Genomic DNA, 25955 nt, shown 5'->3' on the forward strand with positions numbered 1-25955 from the left:
AATCTGATTGATGGTGTCCCTCTATAAAGCCATTATTAGATAATACTCATAATAGTGTAGTCTAGTAGATTGGGGAGGCAAACTTCTGAAAAGTTGAGGGTCTGGGCATTTTGATTCCCTCCCCACACTAGAGAGAGAGAGAGAGAGAGAACCATGACTCCACAAGTCAAATGTGTTCATAAAAAGGGTTTTAGAGGAATTACCATGGCAAAGGTTCGGACTAAAATTACCATGGAAAAGGGTTTTAGAGGAATTACCATGGCAAGGGTTTTAGAATTGTATTTCCATGAACAACACATAATGAGAGTGAAAACAAAAAATCAAAAGACTCAAACCCCATTATAGAATAAAACACAACTAGAAACAATCTACTATCACTAAGACCACAAGCTCTGCTTAAATTGTTGTTCTTTTGTTACCTAGAACCAACAAACAAATTAATAGGCACTAATCAAAACATGAATTGATTATATTCAAAACGCTAGAAAGTAATTTACTCTATGAGATAGATAGATATATGCCTCATTGATAGGGAGCATTTGACCATTGCTTTTCTTCACCTTTTTTTTTTTTTTTTTTTTTTTTTTTTTTTTTTTTTTTTTTTTTTTTTTTTTGATAAGCTTCCTCAGAAAATACCTTAGAAATTTAACCAAAACAAAATTGGAATCGAAAATAATATACTCAAACCTCATACATACATACATATATATATATATATATACATATACATACCAGAACTTGGACTTGGCCCGAACCTCGTTGGTGGCCTAGAGCTTCATGCGGTAGATCTTTGGATGCTGATCGGTCTCCATAGGAAGAGCTCTCCCTACAACCTGATACTGATGAATCGCGTAAATTGCTGCGAGAGATGTACACAGATACAGAGAGTGAGCGAGATCATACAAAAGAGAGATTGAGAGATCAAGAGAGAAAGAGAGATTGAGAGATCGAGACAGAAACAGAGAGATTGAGAGATTGAGGGTGAGATTCATACTGGTGGAGTTCTTCAGACAACGATGGGCATGTGAGCGAGAACGAGACAGAAAGCAAGAACGAGAGAGAGAGAGACTTTAGTGAGCCTACTAGGGCAAAACTAAGAAACGGGCGCAAATAAATGAAAGAAGAAAATAGGGACCTTTTACGATCTACTTGCTTTCATCATGCTGCCGTGTTTTTTCTTTATTATTACTTTTTATTTTTTGCCATGGCTAATCAAACCGTCACAAAAAAAATAGACGCAAGAAGTCAATTTTTTAATAGTGCTAAAAAGAAGTATTTATTGACGAAAATAAATTTTATCACCTATTATTTTTATTTTTTTATTATATGTGACAAAATTTTATAATTCATCACGGATTATTCTTATTTAGTGACGAAATTTATTTTCTTCATTACTTTTCGTCTCCATAGGTTACTGAGAGAGCTAATTAACTTGTGTTTTGTTTTGAGAGAGAGAGAGATGGGAGGAAAACTGATAAACAAAAAAAAGAGGGGGAAGTTAGTAGTCTATTTTTTTTCATTATTGCCCAATATGTCAAAATTTTCCCTCCAAAATTAGTGACAAAATAATTTCCTCACTAAAAAATCTCAAAATATTAAAAATTATTAGTGACAAAAATATATTCCTCATCAAATGGTCTTAAAATATTTAAAATCAAGTTTCTCAAAAAAAATATATAAAAAATTATTGGTGACGAAAATATATTCGTCACTAATAATTTTATAATTGGTGACAAATTTTTTTATCACCAAAAGTCTCAAAATTTTGGCGCCCCCCAAAAAAATTAGCGGGAAAACCTTCGGTGACAAAACTTAATTTTTCCTCACCTAAAAAAGAGTATTTGTTGACGAAAATAAATTCCGTCACCTAATATTTTTATTTTTTTATTATATGTGATAAAATTTTATAATTCGTCACGAATTATTCTTATTTAGTGACGAAATTTATTTTCTTCACTACTTTTCGTCACCATAAGTTACTTTTGTTGTATGTTCTTTTTGCTCACAAACTCTCTATAAGACCCCTCAAGAACCCTTAGGTGCACCCCTTAATGTCCAAAATTCCTTTATCCAGAGCTTAGGATCAAGCTTTAATGGAAGATTAAATGGTGAAGGTAGTAGATAGGAAGCAAGAGAAGAGGGAGAGAGAGCTCTCAAGCCTTGCTATGCCTTGGGCAAGTTTTTCAACCTTTTGAAAAGTGGTGTCGAGCTCTTATATATAGAGCTCAGGTCATAAATATTTGAGATATTTGTGGTAAGTGAGCAAAATAAGCTGAAATTTCAAAAAATGCTCGGTACTCAGAACATTTAGTCGATCAAGCTTCTTGACGATCGGCTGAGTGCTTTTGTAGCCGGCCATGATATAGTGTCTAACCAGCCAGTAAGCACATCATCAGATCAACAAGAGAAGGCTAGCCTGAATTAAAAGGAGAAATAAGCATTTTACAGGATTTCATCCATCCCATTCACTTCTACTATATTTCTCGCTCAGTTTATTTGAAAGAATACTATGTTTTGATTTTGAAAATAAGAGCCTCAGAACATTGCAGTAACATCTAGAGTTGCACCACTAAAACTCATTTTGGAAGAGGTTTCCATTTTGGTCAAAAAACATTTTGTCTAAAACAAGCACTAGATGGTTTAAAGCTTAATCCTTAGGCTTCTTGATGCGGAATTTGTAAGGATTAACACATTTTGTCTTCATCATTGAAAACCCAAAAGGGAGCACCTAAGTCTCAAGGTTAGTAAAAAATGGGGTGTCTACAGTAAGTCGGAGGATAGCTCAAGCGGACAAGTGGTCACTCGAGCGAACATGTAGGGGTTCTAAGAATCTCGTTTTGCAGACTGAAATAATGAGAGTTTAGATTCATCGCTCGAGCGGTCTGCGCGATATCAGTCACTTAAAAGTGACTTTTTAGATCATTTTCTTCACTTTCTCTTTTCTCCCTTCCCTCCTCTCTCTCTTGCTTCAAAAATCCTAACCTTCTAACTCTACAAATCTCTCATTTTACTTAGAGTCACACCTCTCACCCTTACAAAAATCAAAGTTTACGTGAAGGTAGTGTATTTTCATCGATTGGATTGTTGGTTTTCAAAGGATTCTTGTTGATATAGATTTTTTGCCTCCATCTTCGATGTAGGATTACTTTTAACCTGGTATCTCTTTACTTTGAGGATATTTATTTGGTATTATTGTAACATTGATGCTATAATTGATGTTTGTTTTTGTAACTTGGATTTTTTTTTCAAAAATGGTATTTTTCCCAAAATTTTCTTAAAATTTCTAATAACGCCTATGGATTATGGAAATTGGAGTTGAAAAATAATATCTAACATGATGAAGGGGCAAAAGCCCTAATTTTACGAAAATCCTAATTTTTGGAATTTAGGAAGGATGGATTAAATGGAATTCATACTTTCATGGATTCTTTTGTTTTGATATAGCACGAAGGCTCATGGATGTATTATGTGGAAGTTTCGAGCATATGTGTTTTGGGACCACGTGTCTATTTTGTTGTAACAAGGCCTTGCCTAGCTTATTTGTAAGCCATTAGGGCATTTTTAATTTGTATCCTCTAATTTCTTCAACTATGAAAGTGGTGATGTAACTAATACCAGAACATGAAAGTTGTAATGTCTAAAGTGTAGTTCAATGGGAAAGAGGTCTTATGGGATTAATGTTATTATTGGTTATGGTAGGATTTTGGATTAATTATGTTATGAATAATGCTTTAATTTAAATAATTTAAGAATCAAAGTGAGAATATGGTCAAATATAGAAGGGGTAAAATATAATTTACCTAAAAAAAAACAAAAAAAGATTAACAATAAAACAAATAATTGGGATAGAAGATTTCATGGCAGTTAATAGTTACCAACCTAATTAATGGTCTCAAAGCAATTGTTGCATGTAACTATTTAAAGGAAGCCTATTTTTTTAGCTAATGGTCTAAATGACATCCAAAAAACTCACAAACTCCAACCTCCATTCCACCATACTAAAAAAACTAAACCATCAATCTTCAATTTATCCAAATTCATTTTGAATTTCCATCCATCAGAGTTCAAACCCAACTCAATTCTTTTAATTAATTTGTAGGAGAGAGAGAGAGAGAGAGGAAAAATTGGTTCTTCATTAGCTAAGACAATGTCATCAGACGACGATATAACAAAAATAGAGGCTGGTGTTCAGCAGGGCTCTTCGCCGACAGCTAATAAACATCCTAGTTTTTGTTCTTCAACTGAGGTGGTTTTCATCACGCAAAAGGTAACAAAAATTTGAAACATTATGCATAGGCTCTCTCTATCGTTTGAGTCAAAATGCCTCCATCTTGCAACATTTAAATAATGGTGTCAAGAGAGGAATCAGTATGGGTCAGGTCTTATAGTATGGAGCTATACGTATTAGAAATGAAATGATGTGGTCGTGATTTTTGTGGAATCATCAATTACAAAAAAAAAAAGAAGAAGTCTTTATAGTAGTTTGCACAACCGATACACCATTAAGGCCATTAAAGCCGCTGTTTAAGAATCATTTTTTTAAAAGGCTACAAAATTTGAGTTATTTGTCTAAACACTTGGCCACAATAAATGAAAAAAGAAAAAAAAAGACTCTAAAATTTAATGGAAAAAGAGTTTTGCCAAAGATACAATAAAAAGAAAACAAATTTTTGTCCAAAGGCCATAAAAAACCATGCATTGTCCAAAGGCTTTCTAAATGAACCTGAAAACTTCTTTGGCCTGCCACCCTTTCGTTTTTTTTTAATCATTATACCCTAAAGTACAATTACCAACAAAGACCAAAGAGTAAAATTTTTGACCTCTACTTTATCATCATCTATTGTTACCCCTTCTTTTCCTCTCTCTAGCTCCATATGCCCTTGCACCGCACCCTTGTTCTTCCTCATCCCCTCATCCAGTAAGTCCTATTACCTCCAACAAACCAACAACCATAATGAATCCCAACCTTCTACACTAACATCCCTCATGTCATTACCACATTGCTATGACCAACCTAGCCCTTCTTTATAAATAGAGAGATCAATTAGGGTTTCATTCAACAAAGAAGAAGCGCACACATTTGTACTCCATTTGGCAAAGAAAAATCGAACCTAGGTCACTAGTTCGACACTAATTGTCCGATGGAGAAGAATAAGAAAAATTAGGGGGACGCTAGGTCATGCTTAGAAGAGGGATAAGGGGTTGGATAATGATAGGCTTGGGGTTTTCGTTGAAGGTGAGGAGGGGCCGGTGGTGGTGTCAAAGGATAGGGGGACTAAGGGTGGTGGCCAAAGCAAGAGAGTGATGAGGAAGGGTGATTAGCGCAAGGGGTGTAGGTAGGGTTAAGGTTAGGGTTGGAGAGGGTGGTAGGTAATTTTGGTATTAAATGGGTTGTTCAAAGAATATTTGTAAAATTTGAAATTAGTTTGTGGTGCTACAAAGAAATGAGAGGATACAATGTCCAAGAAAATTATGTGGGAGCATTTAGAAGCTCCCATTGTTGAAAGGTCCTTGGTTGTAAAGGCTTAAAAAACATTTCTTGTTCAAAGGTCCACTAAAAAAAAAATTTATCCAAACATTCATTTGGAGAAAGAAAAAAAAAGAAAAAAGAAAAAAGAAAAAAGAAAAAGAAATATAATTGTTCAAAAGCCCCTAATAAAAATGCTATGAATAAACTTGGTTTTTAATTACAATGATGGAAGGAAAAAAAAAAGTTTACATTGCAGAGTTGCAATGTAAAAGATAAGACAAAATAAAAATTAATAATTAAATGTAAAAATTGGCATCTTATTGACATTTTGCTTTAGGCCTCACCAAAAGTTGAGCCACCTTTGGTGAATCGGGTTGTGAATAGCTTATAAATAAATATATATCACGAACGTGCTGATGCGTGAATTTTTTTCATTCCAATCTTCTTAATTACACACATGTTGAGCATTGATCACACCAATATACTGGAATGTAAGCCAAAACTCAAAACACTTCACTTGATATGTCATGTATCATCCAATATTTAAAACCTTCCATAGGACAATTGGTTATTTGTTTTTCTTTTCCCCCCCCCCCCCTTAACATTTGTTCTTGATTGAAAAAAAAAAAGAAAGAAAAACGATTACATAGTGAGAAATACAATGCTAATCATTATGTGTTTGTTTATATGATTTTTAGGTTATGGCCGAGGCCATGGGAACTTATTTCTTGGTATTTGCCGGATGCAGCGCAGTTGTTGTAAATAAAATTTATGGTTCCGTGACATTCCCAGGGGTATGTGTAGTATGGGGTCTAATAATCATGGTCATGGTGTACTCCGTTGGCCACATCTCTGGTGCCCATTTGAATCCTGCTGTTACCATCACTTTTGCAATCTTCAGACAATTCCCTTACAAACAGGTAGGTTATTAGATTGATTTGTCTCATATATGATATAATTTTGCTTTCATTTTGTGTAAAAGATGACCATAATGTATAGCTAGAGTTAAGTGTTTCTCAACCCATGTGATATAACTAAAATAAGTTTCGTCAAAAGAAGTTTATTTGTAGCCAATTTGTTACAATAAGACTGTCCTAGTAAGTTTAGGTGAATTCCATCCTACGAAATTTTAATCTAGAATACACCATAAGAATGATGTGACAGTATCAATTTTATAAATAAAAATAATTTTTTATGAGTGCTTTCCTTTAAATATTGAACTACATCATTCTATCCAAAATTTTTGTATGAGATTTTTTTATTTATATATAATTACTCATAAGTTGTGTTGATGTTTAATAAAACTAAAAAGTGAAATCAAAAATTAAATACTAATTAAAAACTTAATGCTAAATATGTTTGATTAAATTGAAGTACTAAACTAAAACAAGTTGTCTAATATGTACAAGATGAAATTTAAAACTTACTACTTTCAATGCGTATCTTTCAATTTTTATATTGTTATGGTGAGGTGGTAATGGTGGTGGGAGAGGTGGCGACAATGGTGATGGTGGTGGAGGTAAAGGTTTAGTGGGTGTGGTGATGGTGAAGGGATAATGTAGTAGGTAAAATGTGATTGCAATAGTGAAATAATAGTAGTGGTTATGGCAATGGTGGTGATGGTTGTGGAGGTGAATAGTTGTAGTAGCAGTTGTAGCAGTGGAAGAGAAATGGTGGTAATGGTAATGGCAACTATGGTGGTGGTAGTAAATTGATAGTAGTGCATATGGAAATGATGACAATGGCTGTGACACCCCAAAAATCAAGAATATCAGGGAATATATTAACAAATAAATACATTTTTTTCTTTTTCTTTTCTAAGATTATAAGTGTAGAAAACGTCACTAATGAGTCATTTGGTCAATAACCAAGTAAGATCCTAGGAAAGATCTGAAGAGTCAAAATAACTTCAATTCTAAGTCCAATCTCCTTCGATAGCAAAGTTACCTCTTTGACAAATCTTAACAAGGTATTAACACAAGGTTTACATGAGTTAACGGAATATAAAGTTAGGTTACAAAAGATATATATAGATATATAATAATTACAAGAGGTATGTCTTAATTACATCAAGAGTTTTAGCATTTACAATCCAAATATGGTTACAAAAGGGACTTAACAAAGCTAGTATCTAATTCTTCTAAGGTAGCCATATGTTCTCAAATGCTTTAGTTTTGCCTTTGACCAACTAATAGTCTTCAATACCTAGCACAAAACGCGGACTAGTAAACGCACAGACACCCCGTCTCTTTTTTCTAGTCCAATACACAATCGCAATTACAAAATGAAGCATGATATTCAAGTCAATAAACAAAGGGATCATAAAATTAGGTGTTAGTAAACTAGAAATTCCCCAAAGAGATTTCATCCTCCTAACCACAAGAATTTGACTCGAATTATTCGGTGTGTCTCCTCTTTTGCTGTTTTGTAGACCTTATCCCGGATGCCTACAATGGTTACATACCATGTGACACCAAAAAAGGATCTTAAAAGAGACGGTAAAAACGAGGGCCTTGTCTATAACCTCCTCCAACCTTATTATACCAAAACAACCTAGGGTCCGAATACAATTGATCCTTTCAAGGGTTCAAAAATAGCCACTTGCGCAAGACTTTACTTTCAATAGGAAACACATCCTGTCAACCAATTCTTGAAGTTGTCATAAGTATTATCTCATTAAATTACTCAAGTGATTGAAAACCATTTACTACCCTAATTAAGTTTCCAATTGAGTTACATGTTTTAAGTTTAGGTTAGCACAAGCTATTGAGACAAAAAATTATATACAAGTTATTAAGACAATTAATTCTACACAAGTATGAGCATCATCAAGCTCTATTGTAAGGAAATATAGCCGCAATATGTAATTACCGTATTAAAGCTCAAACAAGTGATAAGAAACATATCCAAGAAATTAAGAACAAGAAATCATCAACAAAAATAAATTTTTAGATTCTGTTTACTTTAAAGATCACAATGAAAGAGGTATTTTCAATTTCTCTCTCTCTCTTTCTCTATCTCTCTCTCTCTCTCGCTCTCTCCTGAACTCGACCTTCCTAGGATTCGTAGAGAATTTTATCTAGTTTCCAGATCATTCTTTGGAAGCGTGATAACTTTCCTAGATTTTTAATTATATAAGAAATACTCCAACGCTATCCAGATTCATCAACTATTATAAAAATTGAATTTTCTCTGAAACCACTCACTCTCTTTCAATAAAACCATTTTTTTTTTATTGAAAGCTAATACTATAAGAAAGGTTTTGATGTAAGAATGAGGACAAGGGGGTTTTTATACATTTTTCTAGAATTTTTGAAAGTGGACTGAAAATATTGGTCATATGTGAAAACTTAAAATAGAAAGAGTAGTAGAAAAAATGGAGCAACCATGGATAATTTTCCACTTCTCTTATAATGAAAATATGCTAAACACTATTTTAATAACTCAGATTTTTAGTTTGAATGTGTGTCTTTAAAATAATGTAAGATTTAGATTGAAAGTTGTGGGTTTGCTTCATTTGAGAGAGAATACATGCAAGGTGGCAATCAAGGTTCAACTTCTCTGATTCAAATACAAGAACACCATGCATACACATATTAAACTAATGCTCTAAGAGCATCTCCAACCCACTAGGTATATAATGTTTGTTAGTCAAAATGCCTAATATAACTCATTTTTTTCAACTCCAATGCACTAGGCATATGATTAGACATTTTAGCTCAACTCACATTCACTAGCTACATGTAGCTAGCCTTCAAGGCTAGGCAAAATGTATTTAATCATTGGGATCATTTCCCACCATCTTTGTTGCTGATGTGGCATTTTATAAAATTAATAATATTTAGATGAATAGCTAAAATAAAGAGCATGGTTGGAGTAAAAATATGAAATAGTTGATAGGCAAAATAAAATATATACTTTATAGTAATGTTTAGATATGAAAAATGCCTATTACCGTTGGAGATGCTCTAAGCCTCTAATATCATATATTTGAAAGAGAAAATAAAAGAATGGACTGTGTTCCGGCTTATTTGTTTGCCTAGGAATGAGGTTGTTCAAGTGTGCTATATTTTTCTTCCTTTCTCACACAAGCTCACACCTTCTTCCTTCTTTCCCCTCCCCAGTCGAAATGTGCATGTGTTTTGTGTTTGAGTGAGTAAAAATGTTAAGGGAAGTGGTCTATTTATAAAAAAAAATTGTGTTAAATTGTCTAAAATGTCCTTTGTTGGAATAGAATGGAATATGTTTGGATTTAGTCGAATGGTAATGGAATGGAGGTTGATTAGGATGCCCAATTATGTTCTAAACATGATTTAGTTATATATTAGTCAAGATAGAACTAGATTGATGCCAAGTACACAACAAGGTTCCATGAATTTTGCTCAAAGTCAAATATTCCTCCTTATTTCAAACTTATTTGCCTTCAAAAGTACACTATATATATATATATATATATGCATATATAGGTGGCTGGCCATTTGATAGGGATTTTGAGGGATTTTTTCAATTTATTTTGTGTACAAATTCATCTTAAAATAGTTTAGATATTTATGAAAAATATTATTATAATGAGGTGTACTTTAATATATATATAAAGTAAAGAATTTGAGGAAAATGTGCAATTTTAATAAAGTGTGAGGGCATGGTATGAATTTATAAATTAAAATACCTATTTGAAGTATATAATTAATTAAAATAGTGATAGGAAAAATAATTCAATTTGTGTTACGTTGCTTTGAATTGATAGGTGAATAATCGAACAAAAACAGTAAAAATCAGAAAGTAGGATTTAGAGTGATTAATCTATAGAGATTTGAATAATTAATATTAGATTTTTAGAAATGATTACTAAGCTACTTGGATCAATTAGGGTTTGTACAAGTTCGTCTACGATGCGTTTTAGTTCTAGGGTTAAATTTATGAGTAAACAAGGAACTAAGAGTTTTATTATAACAATGCAAAAATAAGGACCTTAGCAGGATTTACAAAAGTTAAGGATCTCACAATGGCAATGAAAGTGGTGGTAGTGGTGGTGGTGTTTGAGAAGGGTGGTCATGGTGGTAGCTATAGTAGTGGTGTAGTGGGGGTAACAGTAGTGGTGGGGGCGATAAATATCCAATTCAACATTTGTGGGCATTTATAAATTTAGTTAACATTAAGCAAGTTTCCTATTGCTTAATTTTTATTTTTTAATTTTTAACTTACATTTTAAGAATTATTTAAATTTTTAAATGATATTAATTGTGGTTATTAGGATAGTTCATGTGTTGGACTGGTTTGGATTTCATATACATCCGCCACTCAAACCGACCACTTTGGATTGGAGAATCCATCATCCGATTCTGTCCGACTAACTGCTTGAAATTAGCCACTTCAGGCCAGAGATTTAGCGGTCGAGTTTCGGTTGAAACTATAACAGATCTCCTCTTCAAGAACACACCTCCATTAAACAAATTTGAGTGGGATGAGGAAAAGAATGGTTTTAGGGAGAGAGAGAGAGAGAGAGAGAGAGAGAGAGAGATCAAAAATGAAGAGTGAGGAGATGAGGGCCACTAGCGAGAGAAGATCAAGGAACCACCATAGAAGATGATCAATGTTGAGAACGAGTCACAATTGGTGCAAGAGATCAGGAAGACGTCCCATTTATCTAAGAGAGAGAGGGCACAGAAGCCATAACATCCTTATTTAATAAGAATGCAAAGAGACATATGAGAGAGAGAGAGAGACCATATAAGAGTCATAATGACTTATTGGGACTATGAGAAGTAAGGTGTAATCTTTTAACACCCTATCATATGCTGCCAAGTGTACATGGAGGGCTTAAATAGAGAAGAGGATAAGTTTGAGAAGATAAAATGTATTTTTGACTACCAATTTTGAACTACCACGTATACTTCACGTTATAAATTCGAATGGTTCGGGTGTAGTGAATATTTTGCGTCCGGATCCTCTAGAGTGATCCTCTAGAGTGGTCCCTTAGGGTGCAACACGTGTCCCATTAATGCATCCAACAGCTGAGATGATCCCTCACCAAAACGGCGTCGTTTTGGTGAGCCAGACCAAAAAAAAAAAAAATTGCAGAGCTGCAGATCGAGTCGAGAGGGAGGAGGAAGAAAAAGAAAATGGATTTGAAAGGAGGAGGAAGAATAAAATGTAAGAAAACTGGAAGAAGAAAATGGATTTCAGAGAAATTGAAAGAAAATAGATTTGAGGAAGACGCAAATGGTCTAAATCTATTTCGGAGAAGAGGTAGAGAGTTCCCTCTGCGTACAATCGCTTCATCAAGTGAGTAATCATCAAGCACTACCTTCAATAAAACACACACACACACACACTCTCTCTCTCTCTCTCTCTACTGAATCAAAGTTGTATCAATCTACAGGGATGAAATTCAATGCATTAAAGCAAGAAATCTAGATATTAGCCACAGAGACGCCTTTAGTGCTGCTGCAAAGAATCTATACAAATTACAAATTTGCAACACTTATTTTGCCAATTAGGGTTTCATTTTTATTTTTATTTTTATTTTTTGGGTTTTGTTTATTTAAGAGAAATTGGAAGAAAATGGAATTGAGAGAAATTGAAAGAAAATAGATTTGAGGAAGAAAGAAAAATAGATTTTCTTCTTCCTCCTCCTCCCTCTCGACTCGATCTGCAACTTTGCAATTTTTTTTTTTTTTTTGGTCTGGCTCACAGAAGAAAATGGAAGTTCATCCATGGTGATGAACTTCTTGAGCGACCAAACCAAACCCATTAACCCAACACAGCAAAAAACTTTTCTTTCTTCCTCAAATCCATTTTCTTCTTCCAGTTTTCTTACATTTTCTTCTTCCTCCTCCTTTCAAATCCATTTTCTTCTTCTTCTTCCTCCCTTTCGACTCGATCTGCAGCTCTGCAATTTTTTTTTTTTTTGGTCTGGCTCACCAAAACGACGCCGTTTTGGTGAAGGATCATCTCAGCCATTGGATGCATTAATGGGACACGTGTTGCACCCTAAGGGACCACTCTAGAGGATCACTTCAGAGGATCACTCTAGAGGATCCGGACGCGAATATTTTTCCTAGGAAGACCGTATGACATTTGAAATTGACCGTGACTCATCAGCTCGAGTCAGTCCGGTTGGTTTATTTGGATCTTACAGGTTTGTGAACAACCGTAGTAGTTATCAAATATGCTTAATTGATTTTTACTTAATACATTCAGTTTTAAGTGTTAAATTAGATTATCAAACATGTTGTGTGATATCTGTCTGATATCCGTACTCAATTTAGACACTTGAATCCTATATATATATATTTTTTAAAAATATTTTATTTTGTTTTGTTTTTATGATATTTGAAGAAAAAACTCACATTTGTACATGATGTGTCCCTATACCGATATCTAACTTTTAGATACAGATCTTAATGTCTTAAATTCAAGGTTTATAAAGGTTAGACTTGAACACACACTTGCCCTCAATACTCATACTTTAATTCATGTAACATAGCTCATAAGTTTATTGTGGAAAAATTTGTCATGGTAACCGTAAAACTTATATTGCTGAACAAATTAATTTCAATGGAAGAGGTGCAACAATAGTGACAAAATATTTTGTTGTGATTAGGACTATTTCTGAAGCAAAGCATTATTTCCACACAACATAGAAAAATTGATGTGATGAAAACTCTCCTTAGAAAAGGGGAAAAAAAAAAAAAATCCACATTTTATCACAATAATGCTATTGTGAGAAAAATTTTGTTACCAGCTTGTTACAATAAGTTTGTTTTACTATCTTTATTATGACGAAAGCCCGATTTTCCATAGAAAAATGGATTTGTAAAAACAAAATTTTCATTACTATTGTAATAAATTTGTGGTGATTAGACCCACCTTTGTCACAATAGAATTGATCCAAACAATTAGTTTGTCAAACACATTGATAGAAAACTATCCAAAAAAGTATAAATTTAGCATGGAAAGAAAAATATTACCTTAACTATACATGCAGGTGCCTCTGTATATTCTTGGGCAGATGCTAGGATCAATTCTTGCTAGCGGCACGCTATATCTTATGTTCGATGTAGATGAGGATGCATATTTTGGAACAGTGCCAGTCGGAACCAAAGGTCAATCACTTATGATGGAGTTCATCACCTCCTTCATGTTGATGTTTGTCATATCTGGTGTTGCCACAGATAACAGATCAGTAAGTATTAATTTTTTTTAACGGATCAATTTTTTTGGGTCATTGAGGTGTCATTGCAATTCAATTACCCTAATTTTCCTTTGCTTTTCTTTTCCCTCAACTAATAAAATGAAATAAAAATAAGAGAATGAGTGCACAAAAACTTTTGCAATTGCTATTTAAATTCATTTGATCAATAACCACTAGGATTACAAAAAAATAAGAAAACAAGAGAAATATTTATTCGATATGTTCCTTCGTATAATGGAGAAGATCTATTATATAGGCAAGGGTGGAGTAGCCACGTGTGGACCGCATAGGCACGAGGGATTTGAAAAAAGCCTCCTGAAATGGCAAAATTCAAACAGTGAACCTACGAAGGTTGAGATAATTTACTACGACAAAGGCGAGTACGATGCTCATAGTGATAGAAAAAAGATAAAAAGATAAAAAAATGAATTATACAGTAGATGCCAAACAAGGCTTAAGAGCCAGTTTACTGTCTCGTCATCAGACGAGTAAGGGAATAGAGAGGTCTGAAGTTGACTTCTTCCATCGTGGGAGGACCAGACTAAATAGAGAGGTTGTTGAACATGATTTCTTCCATCGGCTGAAGATGATGATCAACAGAGAGGCCATGTCACACTTGAGATTTACAAAATCCGAATCCACGAGAATAACACAGATATATGACATAAATAAAAGGTATAAACTGTAAATCAGTTCTCCGTGTATGTATTTCATTCAATCAATGATAATATAATCCTTAATTACATATATCTTATATTTATTATTTACGTGGTATCAATACAAATAAAAAATAAATCCATATCTATTACAAAAGAAATTTCCCCGTGGACTTACAACATATAGAGGGTTCAACCCTTACATATAATAGTTCTTTGCTAACAAAATATAAAGGTCCTGGGCCAACAAATACAAAAGCTCAATAGCTCACTCTCACATTCTACGTCGACTCATAGCCATGGTACACCATCATCACTTGAAAAAGGATAAACAATAAGGGATGATCATAATGTTTAGTAGAGAATACTTCTACTCTAGTAATATGAACTCATCCATGCACATGATCATGATGCGATATAATATACATGAGATTAATCTCACTTTCCAATTCCCATTTCAAAACGACAATCTCAATTTCTAATATTAAATGTGGGCTGAAAAACTTATGTGATTCGTGATTCGAAATAGATTTAATTGCAACAATCCCCAAACAATCAAAACTAACAATCTAAATCATCTAACACGTACGAAAGTGATTTAGATTGTTGTTCCGCAATCTATAAATTGACATAACAATTTTTACGTGAAAAAAATCACAGTTGAAGCACTTCTAATTGTGATAAAAAATCACGAGCGAAACGCCACTAATCAATCCACTATGAAGAATGAAAATATACAAGATTATCAAACAATTTACCTAACACTTTGTAAAATTGTCTTCAATAACTTGTGCCTCTTTCACCAACGCCTTCATCTCGGAATTGATTAGTCTGATGTTGAACCCACAACACCCAACGAGCTGCTTCAAACTCCTTCAAAGCCTTCACGCTCGAATCTTCGAAATCCATCGAACAAGAACTCTTTGATATGAATGATCAAACAATCCTTTGTTGTAAACAATTTAGATCATTAGATAAACTCACCAAGACATCAACGGAAACAAGCAAAGAAACTCTAGAGAGAAACCCTAACCCTCAAGAATATGATCTGAAAGATGTAACACTAAAATTTGACTTCTGCACAGCTTTATAGAGAATAGGGTCGTGAAGGCCGCTCAAGCCATGGAATGGTCGCTCAAGCCGTGTGTCACATACACATGAAATCCATCAACGACTTTGCTCGAGCCACCAACAACTTCGCTCGAGCGAACATTGAACCGTCCCGGTATTTTTGCAGACATGTTAAACTTCTGGGAGCTGGGATTCTTTGCTCAAGCAACCACTCCATCGCTCAAGCGGTCCATGATAAAGCAAAACACAGATTACAATTGGAAAAAGTGTTTGTTCGTGAAATTGACAACATAAGGGACCTAACAATTTCCCCTTTTGTCAATTCCCTGACAAAACACGTCAAACATTTAAATCCTAACAAACTCACGCACTAGATAGGAAAAAAAAAAAAAAACCTCAACCATTCTGCACATCACCTTTTAACCATAGTGAGTAAACCATCTGCAAAGAAAACAATTTCATACGAACACTAGACATATATAAAAGAACAATTAGCATGATTGGCAGTGATAAATAAAACAAGTAGACCATCCAAAAACCAAAAGCAATATAATCCAAAATCCAAAAGTAATATAATCCCAACCATCCAAAATCCAAAAACAATATAATCCCGACCAGACCATCCAAAAATCAAAATAAAATCCAAAATACTCTCCCTTTTTGTCTGGGAGAGACAAATGATACAGTCATGTGGCCAGAAATAAGAATTACCAACATACTAGGAGAAAAAAATAATAAAAAATATATGTCCATCAAGTAAAAAATAAGAACTGTCCAAAATAGAGAAACAAGGATAAACAGTAAACCATCATGGATACAGTAGAGATGGAGGAGGCTGCTGCTATATCTGAAGTATGTAAAGTATCTATGCAAGCTGGAGAGATGACTGGTCCACAACATGCTCTATGCAACCAAAAGAAGCCTCCAAAGCAGTGAGATGAGCATAGGTGGATGTCTCTAAGTCAGTGAGATGTGCATCATATACAACCATCCGAGCGTCCAAGCGATTAAAATGTGCAAACAGGGCCTACTCTACCTAGCGAAGCTATCCCCAAATAGTACGAGCCTGAGGATGCTGCGGCTCTCCCTCACCAGCAACTGCAACATCTAGCATAGCTTCTTCATCCATTTGGTCCTCACTTGCACCATAACCACCCACCTTTGACGAAGCCCCCTTGACATGAGCCTGACTTTGGGACACTGTCTTTTTAGTGATAGTTTTGATTGAACATGCAAACTCATCATCAAAAGAAGTAGGAACAAAAATAGACGAGAGAATCCGATTGAGAAGACACCTATATAGAAGACCTAATGATATTTTCCCTTCAAAAACCGAAATCATCTTTTTAACAATCATTTCAAGAAAATCAATAGAAAGATGACGGTCTATATAGTAGAGCACATATCCTTGGTCTTGTGAGATATTGCAACTATAGGTTGTGACATGAATGTTGGCACACACAATGATGTTCAGAAGACGAAAACAAGGAAGGAGTTCGTTTTACTTAATAAGTGCCCCGGCAATCCAAGTCTGAGGTGTGCCACAAATTTCAGAAGCCACCATGTCAAAGTCAGCATTTCGGGAAGCAAGGAATGTAAAGTGACAATCATGCACAGAGGGAATATCAAGGCAAGACCGAATGAACTCCCTGTCAACATGGAGTTCCTTGGAACAAACCCAAGTTTTGAAAGAAGTAGAGACTGGATCAACTGAGTGAATGTTACAATAGAATTCCCGGACCTAACTTAGGTTTTGTTGGCCTGAGAAGAGTAGGATGTGGTCACCTCCTAATACATCAAAGATAGAGCGAATGGGAATGGACTCGATGGTGGAGGGTTGGACATTTTGCTCTAGATGAACGGTTCTAGACTCGTAGCAATCCCAAAACAAGGTAGCTTTTTCTTTAGATTGAAATTTATTAGTGTTAAAGGAGGGTTGAGATGTAGTAGCCTTTCGACGTTTAGATGATTTGGCCATAACTAAACCCCAACAACCCAAGTAAAACCACCAACAACCCCCCAAAGATAGCCCACCAAGAGACAAACCAGACATCCCCATACATGATACAATTAAACCAACACCCAAAGTTCAAACAAGAAGGACAAAGCCCCATTAGTAAGCAGTAGAGAATAATAAAATCCAGGGTCAACCACCAATAGGAAAATAGAAATAAACTAATCATGATTAATGATGTGCAAGGTCAATATCCAAAGTGACTTAGTCACGTAATTTAATCAAAGTACACTATAAAACCTTAGGAAAATAAATATAAAAAAAAAAAAACAAATAATGAACCTAGATGGCAAAACAATAACCAGAAAGAAAAAAAAAAAAAAAAAAACTATAGGGAAACACTAGCATGAGAAACCCTAGGCATGGAACAATCAGTAACTGTGGAAAGAAAAGGGAAAGGGAAAAAACAAAATAAAAGGGAAGGGGACTTACCAAATAGCAATGAAGATCACAAATCCAAGGGCTAAATCAAGTGAAATCAAGAGGCAAGCGATCGAGCACAGTGATGGCAGGAGTTTGCCCTAGGAGAGAGAAGAGCTCTAAAGGATTTGGGGGGAAATGGATTGAAAAGGACGGGTTCAACTATTTAAACTTGTGCAGACTGCTTGAGCGACCATTTTGTCACCCAACCGAAGACATTAAAACGCAGGTTCAACGCTCAAGCTAAGACTCCATTGCTCGAGCCTAAAAAACATGCTCTCAGTAGTTTGTGCCACCTGCAAAAATACTGAATTGAGGTATTTATCGCTTGAGCGCAAGAACCTTCGCTCGAGCGGTGTACAAAATTCTAGAAGGTATGCAAGAGTCTAAAATTCAACTTGTTGAGCATTCAAAATCACTCATACAACCAAGTATCACCTGAAACAAGGATGGATTAGTACAATGGCAATGATGGGACACTAAGATGAGATAATCCATATATCATGAAGCTCACAATCTTACAAACTACACAATATGAACATAATATCATGAGCAAGTCAGGTAAGCATATATCAATGAACATAGGTAGCATATGAATGCACATCTCATTGGCAAACATGAGAGCTCGCATATTGTGTGTGTGTGTGTGTGCAATCCTTGAGTGGCACAATTGCTAAAGTTAATCTTAGTAGTGATCGGATGACTAGACCTTAGGCAAGAGAATCTACACACGATTGAGGAAAGTCAAACCACTAGGAGACAAGGGGTATTTGTTGAGTAAAGGCGGAGGCTTCCCCTTAATCAAAGAGTCAATTTTTATTTATTATTTATTTTTTTATTTGACTTTTCTTTCTTTCTTTTGCGCATTCATTGGCGGCTTTCACGCTCAAGAGTATGGCAACCAAACAAGAGAAGCTTGGAGAAAAATAAGGAAGGCTTGGTTAGTGCCTTTGAGGTAGCCTTTTCCTTATGCCTTGACTACAAAGAATTGAGGGGAAAGCCGTGGAGATGCAAAAATATGGTAGGTGGTTAAGAGACTCAACATCACCCATGATATGCTAATATAGGTCAATTCCTCTAGTAATGTATAAGACACAAATGCTACTAGTCCATAGAGAAATTTGATCACTTATGCGGAAACCCCTGCAACAGTTTAACTCAAGGATGTGTACAAAATGAGATCATGAAAGCAATGAGCATGTATATTCAAAATGATCCAGAGACAATGACACATAAAACCTTGCAAGCAGCATGAGAGGTGTTCAAATAAGTCTACGTGCAAAGGTGACAAGTATCAATGATAATTAGATTATAACATCCAAGCACACAGAATGCCAATAACACATAATCACTCATGCAACAAGTCATACTCTAGTTTATGAGCACTACTCCCAAGATCTTTCTAAGGAACTCCAACCTAAGAAGATCAAGGGGTTTTGTAAAAATATCAGCTCTTTGACGCTTAGTGGATATATGTTTAAGAACAACAAGGCCCTCCCCAACTAACTCTCTAATGAAATGTTGATGAATGTCAATATGATTAGTGCGAGAGTGTTGGACTGGATTTTTGGAGATGTTGATGGCATTAGTGTTATCACAGAACAAAGTGAGTGTGTCTTGGTATATACCATAATCATGAAGAATTTGCTTCATCCAGATCATTTGAGCACAACAACTCCCTACAAGCTATATACTTAGTCTCAGCAGTCGAAAGAGATATGGCATTTTGCTTTCCTCTATGCTATGTAACCAAATTATTCCCAGGGTAAAAACTCCCTCCAGATGTGCTTTTGCGATAATTAACACACCTTGCCCAATCGGCATTAGAAAAGCCAGTGATATCGTGTCGGACATGAACCAAATCCTATACCCTAAAGTCCCACTAACATACTTGATAATTCGTTTGATAGCTAGAAGATGAGACTCTTTAAGACAAGCTTGATAACGGGCACAAACACCTACCCTAAATGCAATGTCAGGCCAACTGGTTGTGAGGTGCAGAAGACTCCCTATCATACTCCTATAAAGGGTAGGATCAACATCAATGCTAGAGGAGTCTTTAGAGAGGTGAAGACTCATGTTCATGGGGGTTCGTGCATGTATGGCCGACTCTAGACCGAACTTGGATACAAGGTTTTTTGCATACTTAGTATGGAAAGCAAACATACTCGACGACAACTACTTAATTTGAAGCCCCAAGAAAAATGATAATTTCCCCATCATGCTCATTTCAAACTCATGTGTCATGTAATCCGAGAAATATTTCACAAGAGATTTAGATGTGGATCCAAACACAATATCATCAACATAAATTTGAGCAACTAAGATATGAGACTTAGTATGTTTCACAAATAAGGTCTTGTCCACACTACTCCTTTGAAAGTCATTGTCAAGAAAAAAGGTTGTAAGCCTATTATAACATGCCCAAGGGGTTTGTTTCAACCCATATAAAGCCTTGTTTAACTTTTAGACATGATTTAGAAATTTAGGGTCTTCAAACCCCTTTGGTTGCTCAACATAAGCCTCTTCCTTCAGGTACCCATTCAGTAAAGCACTTTTCACATCCATTTGAAACAATTTAAATTCAAGAAAGCATGCAACAAGAAGTAAAATACAAATAGATTCAAGATGTGCAACATGGCCAAACGTCTCATCATAGACAATGCCTTCTACTTGTGTATAACCTTGAGCAACCAACCTAGCTTTCTTCCTAACCACTGTACCATTCTCACCAGATTTATTTTTAAATATCCATTTGGTACCTATTGCATTCATATCTCTAGGTTTAAGAACAAGAGTCCAAACTTTGTTATGTTCACATTAACGTAATTCTTCATGCATTGTATTAACCGAACTATCATCTAGTAAGGCTTCTTTAACATTCTTAGGTTTAATTAAAGAAACATAACACATATCAGTTACCTCCTCCCAAATTTTTTTTTCGGGTTTTCTTCGGTCTGAGACACTCCCAATCACTTGCTGTATCGAATGATTCAATTTCACCCTTGCCAATGGTTTTAAGATAAGACTGGTAATGACCTGAGTAGCAGTGGTGGTGTCTCTTTGTGCACTTTTTGGACTAGGGCTTGCCATGGGAGTTAGTGTTTGTTTACCTTCTTGATCTTTGCCTTGAGCTTCTCCTCGACTTTGTGGTGCCATATCTAGATTTTGAGGATCACCATCTTCTTCCTTATGTAAAGATGCTATTAGAGAACCTGTGTCTTCTACAACCACATTGATAAATTCTATTATAGATAAAGGATGAAGATTATAGACACGAAAGGCTCTACTTGTGGTTAGATACCCTAGAAAAATACTTTCACCACTACGGGAGTCAAATTTTCCCAAAGGCTCTCTATCTTTGAAAATATAACATTTACTCCCAAAAGTTTAGAAGTATTTTACATTAGGTTTTAACCCTTTCCACAATTCATATAGAGTGTGTAATGTGCCAGGCCTTAGATGCACACGATTGACCACATAAACAATGGTATTTAAGGCTTTAGCCCAAAATGTGGGAGAAACTTTCTTACTAAGGAGCATGACCCTAGCCATCTCTTGAACAACTCTATTTTTTCTCTCAATAACTCCACTTTGATGTGGGGTAATGGGTGTAGAGAATTCATGCTTAATGCCATGCATGTCACAAAAATCTGAAAAAGAGCTATTTTCAAATTCACGATTATGATCAGTTCAGATTCTTATGATATGCATGATAAAAACACCCTGTTCATTTTGGATTTTAAGGACTAAGGATTTGACAGCATCAAACGTATCAAATTTTTCTCTTAAAAAATTTACCCATGTAAAATGAGTATAATCATCAATAGTTAAAAAAAATATATCTTTTACCTCAAATACTTTCAATACGAGTGGGTCTCATAAGATCCATATGAACAAGCTCATGAGAACGCCTGGTTGTTAAGCTATTCACTTGTGAGGGGCTCGAGTTTGCTTCCCTAATTGACATGGCATGCACACTTGGTTCAAATACTTACCCATTTTAGGCACTCCTCTCACTATCTCTCTGTTGGCTATCTTAGTAAGGTCTTTGAAATTCATGTGACCTAATTGTTGATGCCATAGCTCAAGATTACTTATGATGTCTGAGTGACAAGTGAGATCATTAGTAGTAACAATCCCATAGTAGTTATCATATGTTCGAACTTCATGTATGAAAATATTTCCTTTTTTTTTAATCCAAAATGTCATATTTTTGTTTTGAAAATAATACCTCATGATGTGAATCACACATTTGACTAATGCTAAAAAGATTAGCTTTAAGGTCATCAACGAGCAAAACATTTTCCAGATTAGGAAGACCGGGGACACTTATAGAGCCCTTATCAATGACTCTAGAGGTGCCACCATCTCCGAAGGTAACAATTCATCCTTCATATTTTTCAAGGGGTGTGAAGTAGGATTTGTCACCTGACATGTGATGAGAGCACCTACTGTCAAGATACCACATGTGCGAGTCACGTGTTTTCAGTGCAGTGTGAACAACGAAACAAGTCAGGTCACTCTTTCTTACCCATATCTTTTTGGTCTTCAAAGAAGAGGAATTGGCATTCTTGGTAAATGTGTCAGCGTTGTGAACACCATTATAAATCCTAGTATGCTGCCTTGACATGTAAGGTTGTATCCTAACCTATGAAGTATTAGAATTTCTAACTTTTTGGGGGACTCTGCCAAATAACTCAAAATAATAAGGCCAAATTTAGCCATACCTACCACAATGATAACAAATAAAAATAGGTTTTACCTTCCTTTCTTTGGTCATACCATCTTTAGGTTGATGGAGAGGCTTGTTATCCAGTTGGATCTTCAACTTTCCCTTGGGTTGAGTTCTTTTTCCATGAGCGGTAGGAGCTTTTTCTTTTTGCTGTGTTGCATCACTATAGGCTATTCCACTTTTGTCACTGCCCATTTATTAAGATCCAATGATGTCTTCAAGTGTCTTTGATCCTTTGTTCTACATATCAATTGTGGCTCTAGCATTTTGGAGTTCTTCCTCTTTCTCACTGACCAGCTCTTCCAAGGTAACTTGAGACATTTCGAGGGGTTCAATCTTTTCTTCATATGTGGCATAGATTTTCAAAAGTTCATTCCTCTCGGTCTCATAGGTCAGAAGCTTTGCACAGAGAGCTTGTTTATCACTTGAAATCTTGATCACAACCATTTTAGCTGTAGAAATCTCCTTATTTAACTTGACATTCTCACTTCCACATGCTTTAAGTTTGATAGTGAGTTTGTCATTCAACTTGGATAAGTTTAGAGATTCACTGTATAGTTTTTCATAAGCTTGTTGAAGTTCTTCACCATCTATCTCATCACTATTCTCTAAGATTTCATTATCTTTTTTTTGCTTTTCTTTATCCTCGAGAGCATCCAATTGAGTGACTAAGGCATTGATGTGGGTATTACTGGATGGTTGTGAAGATGACTATGTTCTTTCATGGAATTGCATAAGAATAGTCCATGCATCTTTGGCATTCTTGCAATAAGAGATCTGATCTTGTTCTCCTTCAGAAAGTTCTTTTTGGATGGTGTTCAGAACTCTTTCACTGCTCTCCATGTTAGCCCTTTCAACATCACTCCATTTTTCAGTCGGCTTGGCAACCTTTTGATTGGTGTCCAGATCGATCACAAATGGTTCTTCAACATTCTCCTCAATTGTGTGCCAACCTTCAGGATCCCAAGCTCTGAAATAAACTCTCATTCTACACTTCCAGTACAGATAATTACTCCCATCAAAGGTAGGAGCACTATGCAGACTAGGCCCATGAGAAAACTCAACCGGCTTGGGAGTTGATTGAGTGAAGCTAGAGTAGAATGCCATGTAGGTACTATCTCCGTCTTCACCAGATTCGGCTTCTTTAGCTTCTTGCTCTGACCTGCTTTCATCATCCCAAGTTATTGTGTAGACTTTCTTTTGGTTCTTTTTCGAAGGACATTCAAGAGCAATATGCCCAAACCCTTGGCATTCATAGCATTTGACTCCCTTTGTCCTTTCAGTCTTTTTTTTAGTCTTCAGAGTAACTTTGGATTGAACAGTTTTAGGTTTATCATTACCCTTCTCTTTAGATCTAGTGTACTTCAAATTAGGCTTATTTTTCTTTAAAATGTTTTTAAATTGTTTAGTAAACATAGTCGTCATTTCGAACTCTAGATCAATTTCTACCTCAGGATTCTTAGTAGTCTCATGAGCACTAGTAAAGGACACACTATCTTTTTGTTTCTTCTTTGAAACTAGATGGGTTTCATAAGTCTGTAGGTTTCTACTCAACTGATCAAGTTTGAGGTTCTCAACATCTTGAGTCTCCTCTATAGCTGTCACTTTTGATTGGAACGTATCGGGTAAGGACCTCAAAAATTTTCCAACCAGTTTAGATTTAGGGATTTTTTTCACCGAGTGTGAAAAAAGAATTCATGATGTCACTAAGTTTTGCATAAAAATCATCAAACGTCTCATCCAGGAGGTGAGACGTTGGAGTTTTGACCTTTTCATAGCAGTAGTACGCTCGTGAATAGTTTCAAGAATGTCCCAAGCCTCTTTTGCTACCTCACACGTACAAATACGACGAAACTCTTCAGGTATGGTCGAGCAAAAGAGAGAATTTAGCGCTTTACTGTTCCAACTCGAATTCAAATAATCAATTGTATCTCATTTATCAATTGGTTTGGGAATATTAATACCATCGATAGTAACCATAGGTTCACTCCACGTATAAATAATAGAGTGCCAAACTTTTTTAAAAATGCCCTCATACGGGCTTTCCAATAAGAATAATTTGTCTCATCAAGTAAAGAAGGTCTATGGGTTGAGTTACCTTTGCGAATTGAATCCATTAACACAAATCACACAAAATCACACTCCTATAGTTCTTTTTTTATTTTTTATTTTTTTTAAAAGAGTGACTTGCTTTGGTACCAATTGAAAAACCTACGTGATTCGTAATTCAAAACAAATTTAATTGCAACAATCCCCAAACAATCAAAACTAACAATATAAATCATCTAGCACGTACGAAAATGATTTAAATTGTTGTTCTGCAATCAATAAATCAACATAAACAATTTTTATATGGAAAAAATCACAGTTAGAGGACCTCTAATTGTGATAAAAAATCACGGGTGAAATGCCACTGATCAATCTACTATGAAGAATGAAAATGCACAAGATTACCAAACAATTTACCCAACACTCAGTAAAATTTTCTTCAACAATTTGTGCCTCTTTTACCAACACTTTTATCTCAAAATTGATTAGTTTGATGTTGAATCCATAACATCCATGTCGAATCTGAGCTACTTCAAACTCCTTCAAAGCCTTCACAGTCGAATGTTCTAAATCCACCGACAAGAACTCTTTAATATGAATGATCAAACAATCCTTTGATGTAAGCAATTTATATCATGACATAAACTCATTAAGACATCAAAGGAAACAAGAAAAAAACCTCCAAAGAGAAACCCTAACCCTCAAGAATATGATTTAGAATATGTAACCTTAAAATCTGACTTCTACGCCGCTTTACAGATAATAGGGTTGCGCAGACCGCTCAAGTCACGGAATGGTCGCTCAAGCAATGTGTTACATATGCGTGAAATCCATCAGCGACTTCGCTCGCGCCACTAACAACTCGAGCCAACATTGAACCCTGCTAGTATTTTTGCAGACGAGTTAAACTTATGGGAGCTGGGATTCTTCGCTTGAGTGAACACTCCATCGCTTGAGTAGTCCATGATAAAACAGAACACACGTTACAACTGGAAAAAGTGTTTGTTCGCGGAATTGACAACATGGACCTAGCAAGGACAAAAAGTGAATTCAAAACACAACTAATTCAATTATTATTTGCAGTGAATCCCTAGGTTGTGTATCTGTCAATGGTCTATCACAAGAATCACTTAATTACCTCCACTTTATTGATTACTAGCCCGGAAAAAATTGATACCTACTCAGCGTAGGTTTTCATCTTTCACCGTGGAGTTTCAACCCAACTTAATCAATTTCTAACTGTACAGTGACCCCATATTCATCATTTACATTACAAAGGTTTACATTCTCAATTTCAAACATAATGTCCCAATTTCAATCTCAATATTCAATCAACAACATTT

At 35.3% G+C, this 25955-nt stretch overlaps 1 protein-coding gene across 1 annotated transcript in view; it reads left to right on the forward strand.

Moving 5' to 3' along the window:
* The first annotated feature begins 4147 nt into the window (after window positions 1–4147).
* LOC114290644 (putative aquaporin NIP-type) overlaps window positions 4148–25955 on the forward strand; it is a 35918-nt gene continuing 14110 nt past the window's right edge. Inside the window, exons 1-3 of the mRNA XM_082890439.1 lie at window positions 4148–4267; window positions 6169–6390; window positions 13461–13658. Coding sequence (XP_082746565.1) covers window positions 4148–4267; window positions 6169–6390; window positions 13461–13658 — 540 coding nt within the window. The remainder of the gene's footprint in view (window positions 4268–6168; window positions 6391–13460; window positions 13659–25955) is intronic.

Source organism: Camellia sinensis, chromosome 10, assembly GCF_055761805.1.
Source record: "Camellia sinensis isolate YWXY chromosome 10, ASM5576180v1, whole genome shotgun sequence".
Lineage (NCBI taxonomy): Eukaryota > Viridiplantae > Streptophyta > Magnoliopsida > Ericales > Theaceae > Camellia > Camellia sinensis.